The sequence below is a fragment of the Haemaphysalis longicornis genome, unplaced genomic scaffold, assembly GCF_048455015.1.
Source record: "Haemaphysalis longicornis isolate Haplotype H1 unplaced genomic scaffold, Haemaphysalis longicornis Haplotype H1 scaffold_9, whole genome shotgun sequence".
Lineage (NCBI taxonomy): Eukaryota > Metazoa > Arthropoda > Arachnida > Ixodida > Ixodidae > Haemaphysalis > Haemaphysalis longicornis.
In genome coordinates this window covers 11,283,382-11,307,582 of record NW_027526460.1, presented here as the reverse complement: position 1 = coordinate 11,307,582, position 24,201 = coordinate 11,283,382, and the positions used below count along the sequence as shown (strand labels likewise).

The 24,201-nt window shown below is 48.3% G+C and overlaps 3 protein-coding genes across 4 annotated transcripts in view; 2 read left to right on the top strand and 1 right to left on the bottom strand.

The window, feature by feature from the left end:
• LOC144152337 (plexin-B-like) overlaps window positions 1-582 on the top strand; it is a 108,189-nt gene extending 107,607 nt beyond the window's left edge. Inside the window, exon 5 of the mRNA XM_077683602.1 lies at window positions 558-582. Within this exon, the coding sequence (XP_077539728.1) occupies window positions 558-582 (25 nt within the window). The remainder of the gene's footprint in view (window positions 1-557) is intronic.
• LOC144152871 (uncharacterized) overlaps window positions 1-24,201 on the bottom strand; it is a 204,549-nt gene that overhangs the window by 122,808 nt on the left and 57,540 nt on the right. The window lies entirely within an intron of this gene.
• The window catches only part of LOC144152869 (plexin-B-like), a 114,129-nt gene continuing 107,092 nt past the window's right edge, over window positions 17,165-24,201 (top strand). The window contains exon 1 of the mRNA XM_077684383.1: window positions 17,165-17,306. Within this exon, the coding sequence (XP_077540509.1) occupies window positions 17,298-17,306 (9 nt within the window). The 5' untranslated portion in view covers window positions 17,165-17,297. The remainder of the gene's footprint in view (window positions 17,307-24,201) is intronic.

Here is a 24,201-nt window from a genome sequence, read left to right as displayed (position 1 = left end):
CCTACAATCAATCAACTAAAAATGAGAAAGGATGTTTAAAAGCAGAAGTACAGTGGGTGCAAATACGCATAGAAGCCAATTGAATATTTCAAGCAAGAATAAAGTACTAATTACGCCGACATAAACCGGGAGAAAGGCACAAATACAAAAAGAAAACAGCAAGAATATCAAATACGTCACAGTGGAGGTCAACACTCGTGACACTTAGCCGATCAGAGAGAAAAACAAACACGCACACATCGAAACAACCAAGCCGAAAGAAATAAAAAAGAACGCCCCTTCTGAAGCTCATGGCGAGAGTTCCGTGAGAGAAGAAGACTGCGGCCAGGGTGTCCGTTTCAATCTCGCGCGTTGGAGCCTCGTCGTCCTCTTGGCGCTTCGGCAAAGCTCCTCGTTGACCTGTGTCCGAGGACCGGCCGGAGCGCGGACAAAGCGCGTCGCTGAAGTGCGCGCCCTAATGGAAGAGGAGCCCGGCAGTTTCCGAATTGAACGGCGCCTCGGAGCGCTTCCCGCGTCGCCTCTGAAGCGTGTCAGGTTCAACACGGCTCTGCTCTTAGCTGCCACACCGACACCGAGTACTAGGAGCAAGGCCCTGCCCGTTTGAAACTCCACTCCCGGAATGCAAAAGTTGGCCGCTGCCTCTCTCTTTCGCGTACGTTTTCATCTTTTCTTTCTTTGCTCTTTCTTTATTTTTTTTTGTGTTAGTCGCATCAAAGAAACACTGAAACACTGCACGGATCGTTCTTATTCCCTCTCTTTTTTGACTCTGGTGGGGGTGACAACAACGCTGTTTATTTCTTTCGTATTCTTCGCGCCATGATGTCGCCGGTTTTGTTTCTGTCAGGTTTGCTGCTTTCTTACTCACGACACTCGGTGTTTCCTGAATGCAAACTGCGGAAGGATAAAAAGCGAGACCAGAAAAAAACAAAAAGAGGAACGAAAGGAACATACGGAATAGGAGCATAGAAAATAAAGAGGTAAAAGAGCAAAGGACACCATTTGTCAGATCCTGTTTTCGCAACCATTCGTCGCCGACGCAGCGAGTCAGATTTTTTCCCGAGCTTGCATACGCGCTGAGAAACAATGGAAGTTTGGGTCACAGCAATTCTCTCGAGTTTTCAGAGTGCCGCGTGAAGCCTTGCTCATTTTATTGTTCCGACGAACAAGAAGTCCTCCGTTAAAAGCGACAATCGTCGTTTCATTAGAGCGTGTTCAAGCAGAATCGCGAACCGCATCGTTTGTGCATCGTCGTTGTTGCGAAATGGTACACAGAACAAGAATGTCACAAGAAAACAGCCTTTTTCCGACTAAGAAAATTCGTAATGTTGTTTCTGCTCTTATTTTTGTCTCGAATTTCGAAGCGAAACTGGCGACAAACTCACTCCAATCTTTGTCGCCGAAGAAATATGGTTACTTAGCCACTCGGGTGAAAGGATAAAAAAATCTCGCCATCTCCACGAAGTGAATGATGATGAGAGGGGCGAAGCTAAAATGCTTATCGGTAAAACCATGAAATATTCGCCCACACATCATATAAAGACTCGACACGTCAAGCTTTCCACCGCTCCGTTGACAAGCCCGTCGAAGACGTCCATGTTTGTGGTGATTATGTGGGGCTTGTTTGGGACGATAAGAATCTCCATGGGTAAGTTGGCGAATTCGGTGTGTGACATTTTAGCCACCTTCGCCGTCGCCTTCTGCAGAGCGTCTTGTGTCGCGTACCCCCGGTACGTGTCTTCAGCTCGCAGGCGACGAACGACAACCTCTTCTTCCTCCCCTCCTCCTTGTTGGGTAGCAACGAACGCGTTGAACGTTTTGACCTCTTCGGCCAATCTTTGGTTGGCCAATCCCTAGGGGGATCCTGCCACAATCGTCATCATTCCGCCGTGTATGGCAGCAACGAGGGACGGGACAGGGCCTGAGCAAGAGTCTTGAGCTCGCAGGCGACGACCGACAACCTCTTCTGCTTCCTCTCCTCCTTGTTGGGTAGCAACTAACGCGTTGAACGTTATGCCAATCTTTGGTTGGCCAATCCCTACGCTGATCCTGCCACAATCATAATCAATGTGCCGTGTACAATGTGCCGTGCACGGCCGGGACAGGGCCCGAGCAAGAGGAGCTTCGATCCCTAAAAGCACCAAGAATTGTTGACAATGGCTGATATTGTTGTCATGTGAGTAAAATTACTCCAAGAAAAACAAAACAACCCTCAGGACGGGACGATGGAGTAGGCTAAACGCGGCTCTGTTCTGAGCGCTGGCATCGATATTATGTTTAACACAAATACATCGTAGATTTCCGGTTGGAAGTGTCGAAATAATATTCAATAGTGAGGAAGGTATTTTGGCTGGTTGATTTATATTAAGAAAACAAAACAGCGCTTCAGTTTTTTCCGGGGCAGGGGGGCGAGGGGAGGGGGGGGGGCACAGACATGTTGAAAACAACAACAGTATAGAGCTCCGGTTGGAAGTTCCGAAGAATGTTCCCCAGCACGGGAAGGAAACAAAACAGCGCCCAGGACGCTACGAAGAAGAAGAGGCTTGACGCAGCGCTGTCCTGAGCGCTTTTCTGTTCCATTCTCCAGCTAGGGAAAATTCAGAACCACCCAGGACAACGCTGAGGGTAGTGCTGCCTCTAGCCCCTTCTTCGTTCCGTCATGGGCGCTCTTCCCGTGCTAGGGAACATTCTTCGGACACTTACTGCCGGAGGTCTATACTGTTGTTGACTTGAACATATTGGTGCCCTTCTCCACCAACCCCTCTCTCTCGAAAAAAAGTTGATAGATGTTTGCATCCCTCTTAGCAATATGGCTAAGCTCTTCTGTACGCATTGCAAAGGTTTCAGCAAAAATATCGATGACTTTGAAACTGCAGTCGCATCAAGATACGCAGTACAGGAGCTTGAAAAAATGAAATGGTCTTACTAGCCATAAGCGACGAACAAATTAATAAATGGTAAGAATTACACCCGAAGGTTGTGCAAGAAAACTAGTGCTCGGAACTGCGTGAGTGGGGGACCACTGGAGATTGAAAAGCGCACTTTTTTGACAAGGTCAAAGGACAACGCAAACCCTGATTCGTCGTTGTCAAAAAATTAGCCCATGTTCACTGACTTATAGTCGCGAACAGGGGTCGCGAACTTAGAGTCGCTTAGAGTCGCGAACTTAGAGTCGCGAACAGCCCATGTTCACTGACTTAGAGTCGTGATGTGAACAGGGGGGCTGCCTGGCGTTCCCCAATCGCAAGGTTAAGCTTCATCGAACTTCTCAAAGCCACCATGGCGATTCCCGCTTGCGTCAATTTATTTTTACCCCGTTCCACTGCTCGTCCCATCTACCGGAACCTTTTGTTACTTTTGAACTTCGAACACTGCCACGAGGGGGCGCCGCGAGCATTTTTTTTTTCGAGAGAAAGAGAGAGAAAATGGAAGCTACAACGTCGTTAGAGATGTACACGGCTGAGAAATTGGACATAAGAAAGGAAAATTTCTCGATAATTCCCGGGTCAGTGTTTTGCTTTTTGAGGCAACAGCAAGTTGCTTGCGAACTAAGAGCTTTCTGGGAAAGTATTCACAAAAGGATGCGGTATGCGTGCTCTGCCGAAATGAAACAGAGACTATGCGGAACATAGTGTTAGAATGCGAGGGTATCCATCCAAATCTACATGAGGGAAATATTCGGCTACCACAAGCCCTAGGATTTAAGGGTAGCACAGAGGAAGTTAACTTCAAGGCTGTCGAGACGACGAAAAGAATATTAGAATGCTGGTGGGTGAAAGGCAGAGGGGAATATTGCCTAGGACAGCTACCACCTGTAACAGAAAAAAAAAACAAGTATTTTGTGCGTAATAACTTTTTTGTGCCTGCCCTAAGAGCAGCGCTAGTATTAAACTAAGAGTGTAAAACATAGGTATATTTGCTTTTTTTTTTGGTCAGATGACACTTCATCACCCCGCTACAAAGGGGATACAAATAGCAATCATTATCATCATCAGCAGCAGCAGCAGCTTTCCAAGGTGTATTTTTGTTTGCTTTCGTAAAAAGCAAGCAGCCATGTATTTCTAGTTAAAACAACAATGCAAATATTGCTTGTGTATCGATGTCTTGCCTCAAATATGCTTAACGTTTTCTTTTTGCTCAACAATATTGGCAAGTATAAACATAGCCAACAGATTTAGTAGTTCGGAAAAGCTTCGCCTACATAAGCGTCTCGTTCAAGCAATCTTTTAACTTGCTGGAGCTGTGCGGGGCGCTTGCTCTCCCCCTCTACAGGCTATGCCCTCTCCACATCGCTGCGCCGCGTTAAGCCTTGATCGAAAACAGCTTCGCTGTTAAAAAGTGTGTTCTGCTCAACCTTCAGTATCTAGTCATCAACAAGCCCAACATGGTACATTATTAAACACTTTCTCCGCTGCCCGCAACGCTGCCAGACAATGCGACTTGCCCAACTTCTCTCGCAGGTCAGCAAAGTGCGCATCGAGAAGTGCCAGCAGTACGAGACGTGCGAATCCTGCCTCGCCTCACGCAACCCCTTCTGCGGCTGGTGCTCTCTCGAGCGAAGGTGAGAAGCTCCGCACCCTTTCTTCGCGTCCCTTGCGCGCGCGAACCTGCTCCATGAAATCGGCTGGTGAGTCTCCATAGCGCAGAGAGGACGACGTCTCGTTCCGCTCCTTCCTCCATGCGTTCCGCGATGTAAAAAGTGAGACTACAGGGTTGAGCGCCGAAATGGCTTCTTCCGCCAAAAACGACGCCACTCACGGAGATACCAAACCACCCGGCCGCCGCTCGCGCACTCCCGCTCGCCACCTTCGCTTCTTGCAGCTCTCTGTTCCGCCCGACAATAGCGTAAATTTTCATTGCCGAGGCTCGGGTTTCAGGGTTGATAGGGGCAGCCGGACGGCGAGGTCGAGGAGGGGAGAACGCAAGGGAAAGAGAGTAACGGTCTCGTACTTTTACAGCTATCGTTTTACGCTCGCTTTATGGGCCTATAAAAAAGCGGGAGCATGAAAATTTGGTTATAAGCAACGCCCTAGGTGTTGCCTTCCTTTCCGAGCCCTCGCCCCCACCCACCGGCAACACAGCCAGCCTCGGAAGCTTTTGTTGTGCCGAGGGCGTTAAAATAGCCGGTTTATACGCGAATGTTGCAATGGTTGCGGCAGCGCGGAGGCCGTTTGGGGTCGGTGACGCTTAGGGCCGGCTCCAAAACCGCCACGAAGAACCGCTGTAAAGAGGCAGACGGAAGTAATGACAGGAATAAAAAAAGTCGCAAAGATTTTAGGAAACCACGTGAAGCGGGCTATAGAAAGAAAAACAAATCGGTGTCGTTATTGTCCGCGGTTTCAGCATTGCTGCTTCTCGACCTTTCCAGCAAGCGTCATAATATCAAGATGGTCGCGATAACACCGGCGTTTGTTTGCGTAAGGTCGGAGGGCAGATGTAAGAAGGACCCGAGTCAAAAAGACAACGAAATGTGGAGCGGTGGAAAAAGGTGAAAGTGGGCTATACGAGGCGGTTTTTTAGAGGCTCTCAACAGAAGAGAAAAGTTCGAGGAGCGCTACGGAAACCATTTCAAGGCAAGAAGGATGGGAAAAAGTGGGGAAAAGAAAGCGCGAAATGGGATCTGCCGGGTTAGAGAAGAAAGTCGAATTAGGCGTGTAAACAAGACGACTTCGAGGAGGACGTCTAAGCTCGTATACGCGGGCAGCGCAGCGGAACAAAATCGAAGATGGCCGCTAGTGGATCGCGAGTGTTAAAACCGTGTAGCACGCACCCTTCCGCGTTGCCGCCGGCCCGCTCGCCTTTCGCGGAGTGCTCAGACTGCGGGCTCGCAATCTCGGCGGAGCCATTTCGAGTAAGAAGATACTTGTTTTTCCCGCCAAGGAAACGGGGGAGAAACGTGATTAGATATCGACTAGCGGCCGCTTCTCCGTCGACTCGCGCGCGATGGGGAGTCATCCAGGCTCGCCGCGGATACTCCCGCCACAGTTGCGGCGTCTGGACTCGGGTTGTGGTGGAACGCGTTGGCCTGCGCTCCGGTTGAGCCTGCCAATTTGCAGCTGCCGCGTCGTTACAGGGCCCACCAACCACTCTCGGGCCGAAACCCGAGGGAACGTTGCCTTTGTTTGCTGCTGTTGTTGTTTGTTGTTGTTGTTGTTGTTATTGTTGTTCTGCACGGCGGGGGGTAACCACTTCGTCCCTAGTGACGAGTTTGTTGCGCTTCCCAAGCTAAAACTAAATTGGTAACACCCTTTGTTTTTTCTTTTACTTCGCTGCCTGCTTTAGTTTTTTTCTCTTTTTATTTTGTCTCCACCGGGTAACGAGCTCAACGATACTCGTGTTAAAACACACTGGTGAACGAAATAATGAAATAGACTAACTTTTTTTCTCGTCCTTATTGCGAGGGTTCCCGTAGTGTTACTTTCAAGTGTCTGCTTCCGGGGTATCCGGCAATAAAATGGCAAAGCCTCCAAAAGCCAACAATGCCGCCGTAGGTATTCGAAGCGGAAGATGTGATTGTGTACAAGGAAAGGCCAATCAACGCTGATGAAAGACGAGAAGCTAGGGCGTCTTTGCGAATATTTGTAAAAGAAAATGAGCTTTCCGGAATACAAATCATTCGTCATAGAATCCGGCCCATCAGAGACGGTGGTAGGCCCGCAACACTTTGTTTTATCGCGCTTACTTCCTTCATTCGCCTTTTGGACGGATAACATTTCAGCGCACGAAATGTAGAAACGCACGCGAAAGCAGCTACGAGCGCAATTGCGGGGGCCTGTTTCTATATCACGTCACGAATTACAGATTAGGGGTAACGTTCTTTGAAAGAATAGCCCTTCATCTGAGCCCACCAAAATTTCCTGCACGCCCAAGCTGCGCGACACAAAATGCATAGAAAGAATAGCCGACGAGAATCCTTGATAACACTTGAATTGGCTCGGATTGGATTCCTGTCGGGGAGACCTCCTTAAATATGCATGCGCAAAGGGAAAGTTGGAATGCAATGGATACATATCCACCACGGGCTAAATGACGTTCCCGAACGGCTACTTGTGCTGCACGTTACACTATGTCTGCTTTTCTAGTTTTTTGTTTCTCCCCTCCTCCGAAGAGTTTTCGCGAAACAAGACTCGCATTCAAATTCCTATTGGTCGTGGTGTCACCGCAAAGCATTCGGCCCCGCTCCCTCAAGATTCTTGATATTTTTTTCCCCGGCAAGTCCGAGAGTACACTTTCGGGGTCCGGAATTTTTTGTCCTTGCAGTTGTAAAAGAACTTCTGAACGCCTTTGCATTAATATTAGCATGCAACATAATATCCCGACCGCTCACACGAGGGGGAATACCACAATCAAAAGCTTTCAGGAGGAGCCCCAACGCAACAACACACATTCGCTCTCGCACCCGGGGAAACTTTTTTTTTTCGACTTTGTCTCATTTTCGGCGTGTATACGCGAAACCACTCGTTTGTCTACGTCCTCGACTTGTGGAAACGTGCGGAAGAAATTGCCTCCTTCTGGCCTAAGCTTTCTTGAACTACCATATATGGTGTTTTTGCCACTGATAAGACCTTACAATCATCTCTTGTTCAGCCTACGTTTTGCCGGATCGCACCAGCTCTGTTCCTCGGTCTGAGAACGAGGCTAGCAAATAATGCACGCCACGCCGGGTTTCATAATGATGACAAACTTCCTGCTTCGTGCTGTTGTTCTCAGAAAACTTGCGGTTATATTTTCACGCGTGATTCAGACGCACTGAGTTAAAGAAGCAGTCGGAGCCAGAGAATTCGGAACAAATAAAAAAAAAACAATAAAGTCCTTTCTTAAGAGAGAGATGGTTAAAATTCGAAGCTGCTTAGACCGTGCCGGAATGCCGCAGCAATAAATAAAAATGTGTTGGAATGATGCAATCAGATAGACGGTGGCTTCATAATGCGAAGGTTAAAATTCGAAGCTGCTTAGACCGTGCCGGAATGCCGCAGCAATAAATAAAAATGTGTTGGAATGATGCAATCAGATAGACGGTGGCTTCATAATGCGATGGACCGGGTTCCATACCTACTACGCGAAGTGTTTTTTTTTTTCGTGATTCACTGTATGTGCCTTCGGTTATCAGTATCATCGTTTTGTAACGCTGTCTTTCCTCCAGTGCCTTTTGGCACGACATTAAACGACATCAGTGAGGCATAGAAAACTTCGATTTAAAAATAGAGAATTACACAAAACTGTCAGTGCTTCTCCTTGAATACTCGAGGTAGGAAAAAAACTGTGGTTGATTCCTCTGTCACAAGAATCGGTAAAACACGAAAGTGAAATGTGCCGCGAAATCTGCGGCTCAGCATGATTTGCGGGTCGGTGGCTGCCTTGTGGGCGTGCTTGGCGAGAGACGTCCTGCTGGCGGGTCGCTTCGGCAAAGGTGTACTCGCGTCATTTCTGTGATGGATATGACGTCAGGGAAATCCCGGTGTATCCCGGCATAGAACACTTTCGTGTTAAAATATAAAACCAGAAAACGAACTGTAAGTATAACGTACTCTTTAGTACTAACGGTTGCTTCGCCGCAAGAAGACACTGTATGCAGGGGTGCACCCTTTACAGGCAGCTGGCCTCGTTGTTCTGGCGTCACTTCCGTTACGGATATGACGTATGTGAAATCTTCGTGTATCCGGGAATTTTCGTGTTAAAAAAAACTCTGAGAAATGACGCTTGATCGCATGACCTTCCTCTTTTTAAATGTGAAAACACATGCGTGAGGTGGTGGTAACGGGGCGAAGAATGAGAGATACGACATGTCCCGGGGAATTCTATGTAAGTTGAGGTTTTTTACTGACAGGCTGAACGTTGTTTAAAAGGCGTATTGCAGCCACCTACGCGCTCCAGTTGACGACATCGACGACATTGCGCGAGGCAACGCGCGCTGGTCTGCGTTCCGCCGGGGTGTAGGCCTGGTCTCAAAAATTGAGCCGGAGAGACAGAAAAAGGGGGGAGGGGGGGAGGTCTGGGACTGTCTTCACTGCCGTTGGCGAGAGAAAGAGAAAGAGAGAGAGAAGGCGAGTTGACGCCTGACGACGGATCGCCCAGAGAAGGGCATTGTCGCGGAAGTGGCATTTATCGCTCGACGAGAATGGATGTCGCTAATACGATGATGCATGCTCAGCGGGGTTACGGCGCGGACCCCGGTGAAATTAATAAAAAAACAGTGCACCGGGCGAAACGGTCCGCAGACAGGGTTTCTCGTGGAGGGGGGCGCGCGCATAACGACCGTCGTCAAGAGCACGTACTCGTCGTCGCCCAGGCGGCCCCACTGCCACGCTGCATCGACTTCAAGATATCTCACCTTTTCTTTTTCCTCCCGCGGCAGTGACTTAAAATGCTCCTTCCTGAGTTACTTGGGCTTCGCTTTTCCGGCTAACGGCGGAGCGATGAGGGAAAGCGCGCGTCAGGGAGCTGCGCGAAAGTCGGAACAGGGAAAGTGGCGAAATGGCGGGGGAGTGGAGGATGATGAAAATTTATCGCCGTCATACACACTATGGGCTTTTCGTGGTACGTCTATAGCCTTATATACACTCTCCTGTGCGCGTCGTCATTGTTTCTGGGCAGTGGAGCTACGTCCTTTATTTTTGTAGCCACCCCTACGTGCTTCATCTTGGTCGTTTGTTAGCAAACTCGCTTTAGTGGCTGCCGAAATGGCTGCCGGAGCCTTGGCCTGTATCTGAAGAGACCGGGTCGTGTTTGTGCTTTAAATAGAGACTAATGACTCCGCGTGACAAAGCGTACGTTGAAAGAAAAAAGTACGAAAAGAGCATTCAAGATGAGTCACGGGGATTGCGAAACAAAAGCGTAATCGTTTTCTTCGAGGAAACAAATGCGTCCGGTTGAGGGTTTTGAAACTTCGCTCAAATGGTTTTAAATACGCAAGGGTATCTATGGGGAATCAAGACCCGTCTTTACGCCTGTAAAAAGTTGCAGCGCTTTTCGACAATAGCCGAGTTTTATTCTTCTCCCTTTGTATTGTCTGTCTGTCTGTCTGTCTGTCTGTCTGTCTGTCTGTCTGTCTGTCTGTCTGTCTGTCTGTCTCTCTGTCTGTCTGTCTGTCTGTCTGTCTGTCTGTCTGTCTGTCTGTCTGTCTGTCTGTCTGTCTGTCCGTCTGTCCGTATGTCCGTCTGTCCGTCTGTCCGTACGTCCGTACGTCGGTACGTTCGTACGTCCGACCGTCCGTCTTTCCGTGGAGGATGGGTTGTGGGAAGAAATAGCCAGTGCGGACTAAAAGCGATTAGTAAAACCTGATTCTTTAATGCACTTTGTGAGCTGTCAGGCGACCTTACAACCCTAAAGGAGCACTGACAAGAAATTTTTGTGTCACGCTTTTTTGCCGCTATGGGTGCCTACCAGCCCAGTAATCATATAATGGCGCATTAGATGGCCGACCGCAGCGTAAATAATTATTTACACCTTCGTTTATTTGTGTAAGTTTCGACGAAACGAACACCGAAGCGGCCGCCATGACAGGACAGCGCTCTTGACATCACTGTTTTCGACGCACCACGGTCGGTCTGGATGCACGTGCTTGAGCGAGTGAGCGCGCCCAGACCGGCCGTGGTCGCACGAATCCGGGCAGCATGACATCAGCATTAAAACTGTGACGTGGTACACAACACGGACCTACGCGCGCCGACAGCAGCCAGCGCCTTGGCTAGATTACGGGAGCTCTGATGTCGGTATCATAGAGTTATACTAATATACGCTAGTCGGGACACTGGCACTGCAATCGTTCAAGCACTATGGGGCTGATTGTGTGACGTAGCCACGTGAGTTTTGAACTTGGCTTAACTTGACGCTTAGCGGTTGTTATGTGCACTTGGCTTCTGATTTTTCTGCGCCATCAGTTTCGGTTGCGGCGTCGAAAGCGTCGAGTGCTCGTTCCGGGGCAGAATTGCTGTTAGCACCCGATTCCAGTGGCTGCAATTAACGAATACTATGCGGGAAGCAGTAGCATCACCGTGTATCCCCTACACTATATAACTAGTCATGTTCTACGGCATATCTGAAAGCGGACGTGAACTCGAGATTCCGCACAACGTAGACGGTACGAGCACGCTGTTCCATCCTATTCCCGTTCATAACGACGCTTGCGAGAACTACGCAAGTGCGGTAGCGGCTGAGCCAAATAAAAAATCTTTACCAGCAGTGAGTATATGAGTACAGCCGTCTAATTTTTCTTCACAAAACAATATCACGGGAGCTTCGTCCGGCAGGTGGGTCACCACCAAGTTGATTGGGGTCAGCACCTTATCACGGTAGAAAGCGGCCAAACAAGCGAGGGTATGTCACATGCACTGATAGATATCGCCAATGCAGCCGTCATCTGCCAGGCTGCCTTTATCCGCCGGTACTCAGCTGCCCGTAATTATTGGCGTGAACAAGGCGCACGCAGAATCGCTGTCACCACCCGTGACAATGGAAACTTGTGGAATTACAGTACAGCCACCCCTGCTTCAGCCGCACGCCATCGCCGACTCGCACGCAAAAAAAAAAAAAAAAAAAGAAACACCGCACCGCCTAATCGGCCTAATCGTCGGCTCCGCTAAGCTCAAGAGAGTATACACTTCAGAAGTATCTTCCCGTCTTATAGAAGAATTATTTTAAACCTCAATATAAAATTCACAGGAAGAACAATTTCTTATCACGATTAAGAATTATACACTAATCAACGTTAGTTCCAAGTTTTTGTATTTCAAAAGGAAAGTACTTTTAAGTCAAGTAAAGATAACGGCTAGGTCAAGCAAAGTTCGAAAATCATGCATCCTCAAGGCATGGCCGCCTCCTGGGGGGCTGAAGCCGCCATTCGGCGGCTCGCATAGACGCTAGCGCCAGTGTCCTCTCTAGCGTGTACTAGTATGAAACTCTATGCTCGGCAGTTTAGGGCGAGGTGGCCAACGCGTCATGCTGATACCGATGTCGAAAGGGTATTCGTTGTGAACTTTCCCGTGCGTGCAAATATTAAAACGGATTTAAAATGTCTTATACGGAACACTTACAGTTGAAACTTGCTGGGAGACATCCCCGTATACAATGGAAAATTTTTATAGTTTCCGCAGATTTAAAATTGTGTTACACTACTATCTTAAAGGAGCACTGACACCAATTTTCGGCGTTAATATTATTGCACAGTTCGCTTCCTTCACTCAACAGAATACCCTGGCTGAAATATGAGCGGCCTGCGACGCGAAGAACATAGTTCAATTGGATCGCATTTATCGCGCCGACGGAGCAGCGCGCGGAGCGGCACTCAGCAAATGGACATCAGCGTGACATCACTCCAGGAGAGGAAAAAGAAGTGACGCGACAGCGCTCGTCAAAAACTCGTGACGTCACTTCACGCGTGCGGCCCCACGAGCGGCGAGCGGGCGCAACACCCTCTCAAGCGGGCGCCGGTGACGTCCGCACAAAGCGGTGAGGTCAAACCGGGAGGCTGTCATATGCGCCGTTCGGGATGAAAGCGCGGGAATTTGAAACAAACGATTTTCAGGCCGTTCAATGTAATTAACTATCGCGCGCTGAACTATTTGAAGTGCTGTTTCAGGTTCGCCAGACCATTAAGCATCGATAAAAGCAATAAAAGTGTAACATAAAATTTTCGTGTCAGTGCTCCTTTAAGGCTGGTAGAGTCTGAAAATAGGAGACGAGAAGGTCTTGGGACATAGCGTGTGGGAAGTCGAGCTTCCTGATGCCCCTGCTTTATTTAGAGACCTCTGGCGGCGTGATGAGTGACGTAAATGGCGCAGCGGCCAATGACACAGAAGAGGTGAAAAATTACTCGGTTTGGCGAGGAGAAGAGCGGAGAAAGAGGAGGAACGGTGACGCTGATAATTCACGCGGCCTAGCGGATGACCCCGTGCACGAAGGAGTCCAGCGAACGGAACATAATACCGGTTGAGTGATATTAAGACGGCCGTTGTATTCTTTTCTTTGTACACACGGCCTATGCGTTGTGAGCGAGCGAGGTTGGAGGGAGGGCGACAAAGCCACAATGAACGATGACACAGCTTCACTGAACGTTGATCGGCGCTTTTGACATCGATTCACGTGACTATAGAACACGAAATTGTTCACTTTTTTTGTTTTTGTTTTCTCTGGTAGCGTCGAAGCAGAGGATCACGCAGGGCACGATACAGGCTGCAAATTAGATTCCCCAAAACTAACGGTTTCTTTACGTCACCGATAAGCAGGGGCCACAACTCTTACCGACGGCTCAGTTGGCACATCGAATTGATAAAAACGTACAACCTATCCTTTCTTTACGGCGTTTTATTCAATATTGGGGTACAGCCTCTACAGGGCACTATCCCACCAGTACTCCCAACACTTCAGTGTAACGTGAGAAAGGATCAGTGATACGTGAGGAATTATATTGACAAAACTATGCGTCCCTGTACGCACAGAAAGCTGAGCGAGCTGTGCGCTGGCTCCGAGAAAACTGCGACTAAGTAGATGATTCACTATTCGCAACCTCCGTCATTGCAACCTCCTCCTCCTCTTTTTTTTTTCTTTGTGTGCCGTTTCATGCGAAACTTGGCTTTTCTCCCGCGTTCTAGTCGCTACTACTACTTGTCTTAATTAGTTCCTTGAATGTCTTCTTTGTCCAGCGCTGGAGCGCGCGTCTTTGGGTTTTCGTGATTAGCCGGCACCTCGCCGTGTTCTTTGGCTCGCTTTCATTCGCCCGCGCTTTGCTTTACTCAGCCTCTTTTAACTTATTGGATCCTGCTTGCCCAGCACTGGCTCGCTTTAGTCTATGTTCTTTCGGTTCATCGAACCGAGTCCGGCGTTGCCGGAAAGAACGGCTCTGTAATTAAGTTATTTTTTCTCCTCGCTTTCGGAACAAAGGCGCGCCTCGTTTGGTATTTTCTTTTTCGCTGTGATTATAAACTGCCCCTGTCAAAGTGATTTCGCTCCTCGAACTAGCACTCTCGACTGTTGTTGTATTTTTAAACCAGCCAAAAAGGGTACACGCCACCGAGAGTAAAAAACTCCGACTTTAGAAGACAAGAATAAGTACATGTCACTACTTCGATGTTTTTTTTAAGCAGTAGTGGCTAGTTTCTTCTTGTTCAGCAACCCGAATCGAAGAAATCAAGATCTTTGCCAAACGCGCTCAACGCATCAAGAAGCTCATCCGACATGAATGCAATTCTGATTTTAAGTTTACGCTAAATAAATGAGGAATAGAAGAACTCCTCCCTTTCATTATAGCGGAAATGTATGAAAGAGCGAAGCAAAAGTTGATAAAAAGAACCTTCTCAGTATCCGTTTCAAGCACGAAGTTCTTGTTCAAAAAGCCGAGAAAATCCGCAGAGTCCACTCTTATCGCTTTGCAGCACGTTATTATATGCGCTCTCGTAAAATTACGATAATAAAGCCGGTCCTTAACACTTTTTTGTGCCCGTTGAAAGCAATGTGAGACGTCCATACAGACACAGTTTTATTCGCTTCATGGCGTTGAGCGGTTGCGCATACTTCCACACTTAGCTCAGCCTGCGCAGACCACTGTCTGGTTTCTTTCCGCAGAAGCTGAACTCTTACACAGCCAGGCTGACTCCACTCGATGCTTCACTGAAGTCCACCCCCCTCTTTTCCGTCCGTGGACCAAATTCGGTTACCGATAATTTATGGAGAAAGAAGAAACGGGCGCCACACTGCTCGAAGCACCGCGGTGCACTGCAGTTATGTGTTTTAGCGACGACATCTGCTGTCCTGTGCTAGATATAAAAACAAAAACTCCCAAAACCAAGAGTGTCTCAGTACAAAAAAGGAAACCACGGACAAACGTTGCCTGCTTTTCTTAGCCTGCCAGATTAGGTTCCAAACTTTGTTTGAAACTTCCTTTAATCCCCGTTTTTTTGTGCTTTTTTGCGTGTGTGTATGTGGGAACAGATGGTTGCTGGTGAAATAATTAGAAAGAATAAAATATGTTCCGGAACCTCGCCGGAAATAACGTTTCGCGAAGTAGTCGGAGCATGAAGAGCGATAAGGAAGCGGGTTTTGAGGCTGCCAAGCCGCTCGGTCTTTTCTTTTGTTACACAAGGCTGATCGGTGAATATTGAGTTCAACTCGCTGGTGAAGTTTCAGTCTTTCTTGCGATAGAAGCTTCGTGTTTCCTGCTCTCTGTGTCTTTGAAGCGTTCCGGGCGTACGTGCGCCCTCAACTTCCTGTACGGAATAACTAACACGTTGCAAAGGGAGAGCACATGACGGCGGTATTTCCTAAGAAAATAAACAGATTATCCGGACATTTATGAAGCAACTTGAGAAAAAACGGCCGCCGCCTGTGCTCAGAGAATGTTATGTGTTTATTAATTTTATGTGTATATGAATTCAGTAATGTCAAAATTAAATTTATATTTCCAAGCAGAGGTTAAATGAAATGATCTTCGGAAATAAATGAAATATGCAGCCATACTTTCTAATGCCTGGTAAAAATTAACACAGAGACGGAGAGGGTGCGTCTCGCATTACGTGCTGATGGTATCGCAACTCCGGAGTGCTCAGCTATGCATCGTACTTTAACGCCACAATCTTAATTCTTGTATGGCGCAGCGGATAAAACAGAACGCGACACTGGTTGCCTAATAACCCTTTTGATCAATTTTGTTCGTTTCTAAGGTCTTTACAGCCTTCTCACTGTTCAGTTGTCACTTGTTTAGTCAATCGACCGTGTCTACTACGCCATTCTGAGCCAAAAAGTAGACAAGCGGCCAGTTTTAGAGCGCAGCTTTTAAGCACCCGAACCTGTGGTTTCGCGTTGGCGTCGGCGTCGGTGTAACCAAGCGAGTAACCAAGATAGATGAGGTAGAGTGAGCAGGAAAGCGGAGGAGAAAAGTATGGCGGAAGTGTGAGGGGGAGGCATTATGCTGAGACCGCTCGAGACATGCTAGGCGGCGGCGATGCGCTGCGAGATGACGCCAACATAGGGCGCTTCATGCATTCGCTCATGATTCGATTATTTCCTGAGACGTCGCAGCTATGCGCCGTCACCGAGAAGACTGCAGTTCGCGCTGCGCTCGAACCGTACCGTAGTCATCAGGCAATTTTTTCTTGCTCTTAACTTGAATATCGACTTGAAAATAGGCAGTCGCATACTTCAATGACGGCTTCCCTAGTAACATACGGCCTCCCGACGTCTTATTGTCAAGGCTTAAAGTGGCCATAGTATGAATTCTTGTTTAGTTAAACCCGGCTATAACGAAGTTGACGAAAATTCCCAAATTTTTGTTACATGCAGTTTTCGAGTTTAGGTTTGCGTGAGTGAAGCAGAAACGAAACAAAAATGATAGACATCAGTGGCGGTGAACTCACACTTAAAGGATTTATTTCACAGTAAATCTGTGTGATTCGCGCCAGCTGACTTCCCAATAGTTGAGTCACTACACGGCACTCCAAGGAAACAAGGTCCCTCAACCCCGCGTTCACAAGCATAGCTTAGGTACCCCTTTTGCGTCTTGAGACTTTTCGATGCCATAACGCGTTTCAAGGACCGAAGCTGTGCTGAAACGGCGCCCTCTTATGAATTTGATGGACTTGAGGCTCTTTTTTTCAGTCAAAATTGGCGAGACGGTGCTAGCTGGGATATTGTGCCGTGTGGCGACGTTTTTCCGTTGTCGCCGGCGGAGATGGCATTTGAAATTGCAAGTTTGTCTTCAAAAGGCAAAAATTTTATTTTCCTGGAAGCAGAACTCATCATTGCACGAAGGGACAACACAGATAGCAGTGAAGATGCCCAACTACACGCCGACAGGCGGGCCTAGCACCCAACCAACATCGCGCTCGCACGTGGAAACGCACGTTAGCTTGCGACGCGGGCGAAATGATCTAAATTAGTGCATTTCTGCAGCCAATGTTTTAAGAAGAGGCAAAAAATAATGACTAATCAGAGTATCTCCAGTCGGTTATCCAAAGAAAAGGGCAGAAAACAATGACTGATCAGCTTAACGAGTTCGTTACATCAAAGTTAACCGTCGCAACGCCTTCGTTGCATAGAGGTCCCAAACACATGGGCTTCAACGGGGCTCACAATGGGGAATTGAAAAACTTCGTTAGATCCTGGAATTCGTTACATAGAGGGTGGTTACATCCAGGTTTAACCGTGCGTCCATTTTCTCTCCCCGTGGCAGGTGCACAGTGAAGGCTCAGTGCCAGAACGCCACGGGGTCCCTGGCCGAGCGGAGCAGCTCGGCTCGCTGGCTGTCCCTCGGCTCCAACAAGTGCATCGATTTCCTGGCCGTGAGACCCGAGCAACTGCCGTACAGCTCCATGTCCATGGTGAGACCCGTTTGTCGCAGAAAACAGCTCCTAGCGGAAAGGACGTTGCACGGTGTTCGTCTCCGATCCCTGGTCTTTCGTCTCGTTTTCTTTTTATTTCGCGCTGTTCTAATTTGCCTGAATATATTATGAACCAACTAACTCGCACCAGGGTCTTGCTAAGACAAAACCTCACACTCAGTCGGAAGAGAACTTCCCTCGATTACGTTAAAATACAGTAGGTGTTCGCAAAAGCGAATTTAGGTATATTCCCGCTATAGTTATCTGGGACTCGCTGTATACATATTTATCAAGAATTCGGTCTGTCTTGAAGGGTCTCTTTCTAAAGGGCAAATTTTGAGGTAAGCATTCGAGGCACCAACCGCACAATTAAGTCTGCTAAGCAACCAATTCATATATACAATTATTCACCTGGTAGAGCAAATGATGAAATAGCGTTAGCAAGAAAAATGCTTGTATTTTTTTATTTACGTAAGTGTAGAAAAGTCGGGCATTTATCCGAAAAAATACATGGCTGTTAAGAAAACACAACGTTTATTTCTTGATGCAGAGTTGAAGGATTTTGTGAAACTGTCTTCTGGCGGCAATAAAACAGCTAATTAAATTGTGAGAGATTCGAAGTTTCGCCTGTGAAGTGCAATGCAATTTTCGGAACCACTCAGTCAAAATTACTGCGTTTCAAAACCAGGGAGAGGGGAATAACATTCCTCGGGTTAGCAGTCACCAGTATTTTCAAAATTTTCTATTTAAAATTATTTCGTGTTTATCTAATTTCCCATAACGGCATGCACCACTCCTATTTTTTGCAACACAAAAATGCAAAACGGGCTCACAATTCGCTTTCTAGAATTTCCTTCAGTACGCGAGGGATGAAAATTAATGGACCGTTTTTGCTCAATTGAAAATCCTTGGTTCTGTTTTGGACTCATAATTGAGCGCTCTTCCACGATAAAACTCATCATCAGGCGACAGGCATGAAAGAATCGCGTCAGCGCCTGCTTACATGACCAGGAACTCTCATTAGTGCAGCTTTAGGCCGCGCACGCATCTAGTTAAACGCGCTCTCCTACACAGTTAGCACCAGCATGCAACAGGACAGGAACCACGGTTAACGCACCGCTGATGGAAGCAGCCGCTGTGCGGGCTTAGGATGAGAGCCCTTCACATCCGGGCACACTTCCTGTAGTCGCAGCCTTTATTTCTCTCTCTCTCTGCCTCTCTCTCTCTATCTCTCTTCTGCCACCGGAGGTGGAGCGGGGTAAATCGCGTTAGCGGAAAGCCCAGAAAAACTAGGCGCAAAGGAACGCGCCGAGAACCGGAGTGTTTGACGTGGGAAACAAAACACGACTAAGTCTCAACAAAAGCAAGACACTCTTAGTAATGACGACGGCGAAAGCGGACGCGCTCTATACTTGCCTAATTACATGCAGGACGCTTGAAGCTGTACGCGTGGCGGGGCTGATCCGGATAAGAAAAAAACCGACTTGGCACCTTACTGCCGCACTTAGGTGCACGGGCTTGTTCAAAATAGACTGCACCTGTTTTTCATCAAACAATGCGCTGAACTTTGTTATGTTCCGGTACCAGCGTTTCTGCAAGGTATCAGCTAAAAAATGACTTAGTACAAACTATTCTGAACGGAAACTACTCTTTACACATGTCCTCGCATACTCGGCTTACTGCACGGAAGTGGGGAGGCAGAGACACAGCAGCACGCGCGGACTTCCAGAATCGCGGTGTAATGGAAAGCTCACACCGCGTAGTACACGCGATATAGAATCATTCATGTAGGAACACATAAGGTAGAAGAACGTGGCCCTGCATAAAAGGGAAGCCAAGCCAAGCCAAGCCAAGTCAGACGGAAGCGGCGGCGAAAACGATAAAGGCCTCTCTTCTTTTCCCGACCGACAGCTGCAGTCGGCTCAAGTGGCCGCACGGCTCAGTCAACTAAGCTTGCCCGGGGCCATTTTTTCGGTCTCTGCATCAACATATTAATTGATTTAAGGACTCGACGAATGCAGCTTCGCTCTTGCACGCTCGTGCGGTCCGATAAACCACAGTCAGCCACTAGTATAGCGCCCACAAGCTCCGCCGCCTTGTGGAGTGCCTCTGGGCTGGCTCCTCGTCCCCCTGCTTTTCATTTTATTTTTCTTTGCGAAAGCTCTGTCGGCTGCGGAGACCCCGCCGCGTTCGTGTTCGTTCGCTCTTCTCCCGGGTTTGGTCTTCGTTTCGCTCGTCGAAACATTTACATATCTTTCTTTTGTTGTCGCCTTCGTCTCGCCAGCTCATAAATATTCCCCCGATTATCATCAGCGTTCGTCGGCACCGCAAGCAGAGCTTCCTCGCTAGGCGCCCTTCTCTCAATTTTTTCCCATCCCCTAGAGCTCCTTGTCCGGACGTGTAAAAGAGGATCGCGCAGTGCCCATCCCCTGCCCTTTTCCGTCTTTGCTGGTTTCCCTCTTCCTATCTGGGTCGACTTGTTCGCTACTAATTCAATTGAGGCCTGTTATGACAGTGGTTTGGGACCCCTGGCCAAATGAAAGGAACGCAGCCTTCCCTTCTCGGGTTTCTTTTCTTTCTTCGTTCCCTCTCCCACTTTCACCTTCCCTTTCTGACACGCCCACGCGGACGCGCTTTCTCGTCTTCCCGGGCACTTGTTATAGCAGCCTCAGCTCGGTGGACTTGTTGAGTGCCAGGTGCGGATTGCCGGTCCTTCCGCGGAAAAACAAAGCCTCGCTCGAACCACTCGCAGAGAGTTGGTGCTCAAACCCAATAACACGACGGTGGCGAAAGAAAAACAAGGGGGCCCCGTCCTGTTTGGTAACACTCTGTTTCAATCCTCAGCCGCGAGACGCTCCGCAGGGAAGGGGAATAAAGTAAATAAGGTTCACCCCGGAATTCCGGGGCTCGTTAGGATGGGAATGCGGCTTGGGGCACAATTGAACGAGGAAACGCAGGTGCGGAAACTGGTGAATTTTTAACGTAGAGCCTCTTCGGAGGGAACGTGACGAATTTGTTTTCTTTTCGAGGGGTTTTATATTCATAGTGTGCGCCCGGGAACCCCAGGAAAGGTTTATTGCTACTTTTGTTCCTTTCTTTCAACCGTTCTTTTTTATTCCGATTTAACCTCAGGAGAGCTGCATTGTTGCGAAAAAAAGTGACAGATGGATTCGTTGCGTCAACCACGGAATATCGCGCAAAACCAGCATACATATCTCGTCACTAAGCGTTCTCCGATACTCCGCTAGGGGTATGAGCTTCCCTGCCAATATGTAATACTTCACCAGAATGACAGCCCAAACTGTCGGGTACGCGGGCGAGCTTAGGACTAAAGCTTCGCTTTAAGGTCCTATGATATAAGCCTGAACGCGCAGCTGGACGTACTACCATGACTCTAATAGGTACTCTGCTAGACTAACCGCTGCAACGGTTGACTTTGCGGTGGAGTTTAGGCCTAACGTTACGCTTTGAGGTCTTGCATTGTCCAGACCACCATTGCGGGTATGTTTCGCACTGGGGGCATGCAACACGTGGTCTGAATAACAATAGCTTCTGCCTGTTATTCGCCTGTGCTGAGACCTAACGTCATGGTTTAAGGTCTCGTGTTGGGGGTATGCGCTATTTTACGGATATGTAACAGTTTGCTTGAACAACAAAGGCAACTATACATAGTTACCGTTGCATACATATAGTTGCATAAATACATATATATATATAGTTGCATACCCTATAGAGTATGCTGTTGGACCCTAGCATTTCGCACTGAGTTCCCATGACGTCAGAAGGTACCCGCAGCGTGTGGTACGATAAGCACAGTGTCTTGGTTTTTCAATGGGTACATAGCTGAAAACTCAGAGCCCAAACCGTGACATTAAACCAAAAGGCTAATGCCTAGGCTAAACGCTAGGTAACGTTAACATTGAGCCTAACCACATGCCAAGAAACGTCATACTCATTTTACGTTGATCGGTCGGTACCGGTTGATGACAATAAACCCGAAAGCACGGCGTTTGGCCTGGCGTGGGGCCGTCGCATACCCTTGTAGCCCTTTTCGTTTGCTGCGCATCAACCTTCGCGCGAGTGAGTTATACACAGGAAAACACGGGAGGCTTCACGGATGAGGCTTCATAGATGAGGCTCCATGTATCACGAAACGCCTTCTCAAATTTCCCGCGAAATAAGCACATATAGGCTAACAGAACTTTCGTATTAAATACCTGCTTCTTTAAATACCGCTCTGTGTGTATAAACGGTATAATAAATACCGCTCCGTGTGTATAAACAATTGATTATTGCTTTTTTTCTATAAGGATGAAAATACAGTGATGAGCTATTGTGATTTTTTTTTTAGAATTACCATAGCTAGGTGAGCGCAGATCGATACGTAATAGATATAAAATGAACGTGTAAATGCCAAGAGGCGCGTGTTTAATTGAAGGGCGCTTTGGAGCAGATGAATCAGTCCAGCCAAGGATACGGCTCTTGAGCAGTGCGCGCAATGCAGGGCGTCGGTACTTAAGCGTGTCTGACGCTGACAAGCGCGCAAGGGGTCTCTTATTGAAAGAATTACCCCGTCCCTTCCCCAAACTCCTTCGCTCTGACCCTCCTTCACGCTTCTCAGCTTCGTTCCCTATTCTGTTGCATGGAACGCCAGGGGCAACCTCGTGCCGTGACAAAAAAGCAGGGGATGAGAAGAAGGAGAAGCACGCGCGCTACGTTCACTCAGCCGCGAGTGCGGCACGGCTGAGCAGGCGGAGGACGCCGCTCCCCCCTCCTCTTCCATCCCAACCCGTGCGCGCTCTGCTGGGCCACGGAGCAGTCTTAATTGGGAGTGACAGTTTCGCAAGAGCGTGCATAATCGAATTTGATTGGACGACGAAAAGAGCGGGCACCGCCACAGGAGATGAGGATGACACTGCCGGCGCTCGCCGAACGCTCAGTGTCGTTGCAGTGCGGCCCGCGACTACACCCTCCCGCTTTTTTTTTCTCCTACCAAGTTACTGTCCCTCACGTTCACGGTGCATTATGCGGCCAGCCAGAGGGTAAACGCCAGCTTGACTTTAATGAAACGGACAGCAGCTCGTGCAGCAAGTGACGAAGAAAGATCACGCTCTCTCATGGATGCGTGATGCTGGGCAAAAAATAATAGGGAAGACGAGGGAGGCGGCACATTTTTTATGCCAGTATCGTCGCACACTTTGAAGAAACGGACACGCCTAGCTCGCCCAGCCAATTCTACGCTCACACTAAGGCGTCGCGTTACACAAAGCTTTCTGCGAGTGTAGGAAACGTTCGGTGCGCTTCAAGTTGGCTCCTACACTTAGCGCCTCGACACATCAGCGCGCGAGAGCCTAGCGCCAAGTGTGGATCAGACACGCCCGCTCCGCGAGCAACGCTGTAAAGTCCGCCCCGTATGTCATGTTGCGTGCTATTGAATTGCGCTGAGTGCGAAGTTTCAGGCGCGTCTTGGCGTGCGTGTCTCGGAAGTTTCGAAACTTGGAGCGCTAGAGGCATGCTGGGTAATTAAGTGAGCCACGACTATGCTTGGCACGTCAAGTTTGGCCACGAAACGTTTGCAATGGTGATTCATGTAGAGGTAAATTGGGGATTGCGGAATGACCCAGTTTTCCAGGGACCGGCTTCGCTATGGTACCGGACATTCGGCGAGTTAACGCACTCTGATGCCGGGAACGCTGAGAAAAACTGCCTTTCTTATTTACTCCAAATGGTTAAAATTTATACGACTTACTCAAGAGTTACATATAGGAACTGTAGGAATTCTAAGTCTGCCGGAAGTCTGCTAGATGTAGAGCCCCGTAAACACGACATGGATTTTGTAACGATCTGCTTGCACGTTAGTCGCTGCGCCATGTCGTGTTGACGTGCAGGGCGGGGTGCTTGCGAGCATTCTCGGGCCATTTATACCTGTACTGGTGAGTTTGTAATTTACGCCTGTAATTACAAGCTAAAACTCCAGACTTCAAATACAGACTGCCCTTTCACAGTACGATGTAGAATTCTTTAATTTTTTAATTCTTTATAACTAATTCTTTATAAAGTTTTTGGTACGTTCAAAATTTGCATCTGTATGGCACCCTCACCAATGAACTAGAAGCCGTTCTAAATCGGTCATGTCACTTCATACTTTCAAATTTGCGTTATCACCATGAAAGCAAGGACATCGTTTTCACTACTTGATCGGCGCAGGCAAATGTCACGTTTGTGAGTGCTTGTTCCACAAAATACACGACAACTTAATCTTAAGTGCAGAGCACTTTAGACGCTCGCCTTGTCGTCGTAGCTCGCTCGCTGGACCCAAGAAAGGTCACACCCCGTTCCGCCGTCGCGGCGTAACCCAGAGGCTTCGAAAGCCAAGCGGTTTATATGTTCATAAGCGTTCGAAACTTGTGAACCTCTGGCGCTTGTCCTACATCTCCCCGTTGTTTAGCACAAAGAAAACTATAGGTACATTTGAGGAACAATATGCGTAATTAACCGGCAGCGCCCGCGTTCATTTAGTTAGGAACGCTCGTTGGGTTGGTTTTTTAAGCCAAAAAAGCAGCCGCGCAAGAAAACAATGGCGCGTTCGACATGGCGCAGAAAGGCTCCACGGGCAAGAAGAAAATGTGGCGTTCGAAATGCCGCAGAAAGGCTCCAGCAGCGCAAGAAAAAAAAAATGGCGCATTCGAAATGACGCAAAACAGCTCCAGCATACGAAATTAAAGCAAGCTCAGAAAGAACAGAACTCCCGCTTGCGCAGTTTCAGGCAGGGGGCGCGCGAGCACTGCGAAGGCGGGAAATTTGAATTGCATTGGGCGGTGGCAGTGAGCAGATAACGGCGGTACAGCCCATTATGGCGAATCACTGCGCTGCACTTCCGACAGCTTTCACATCG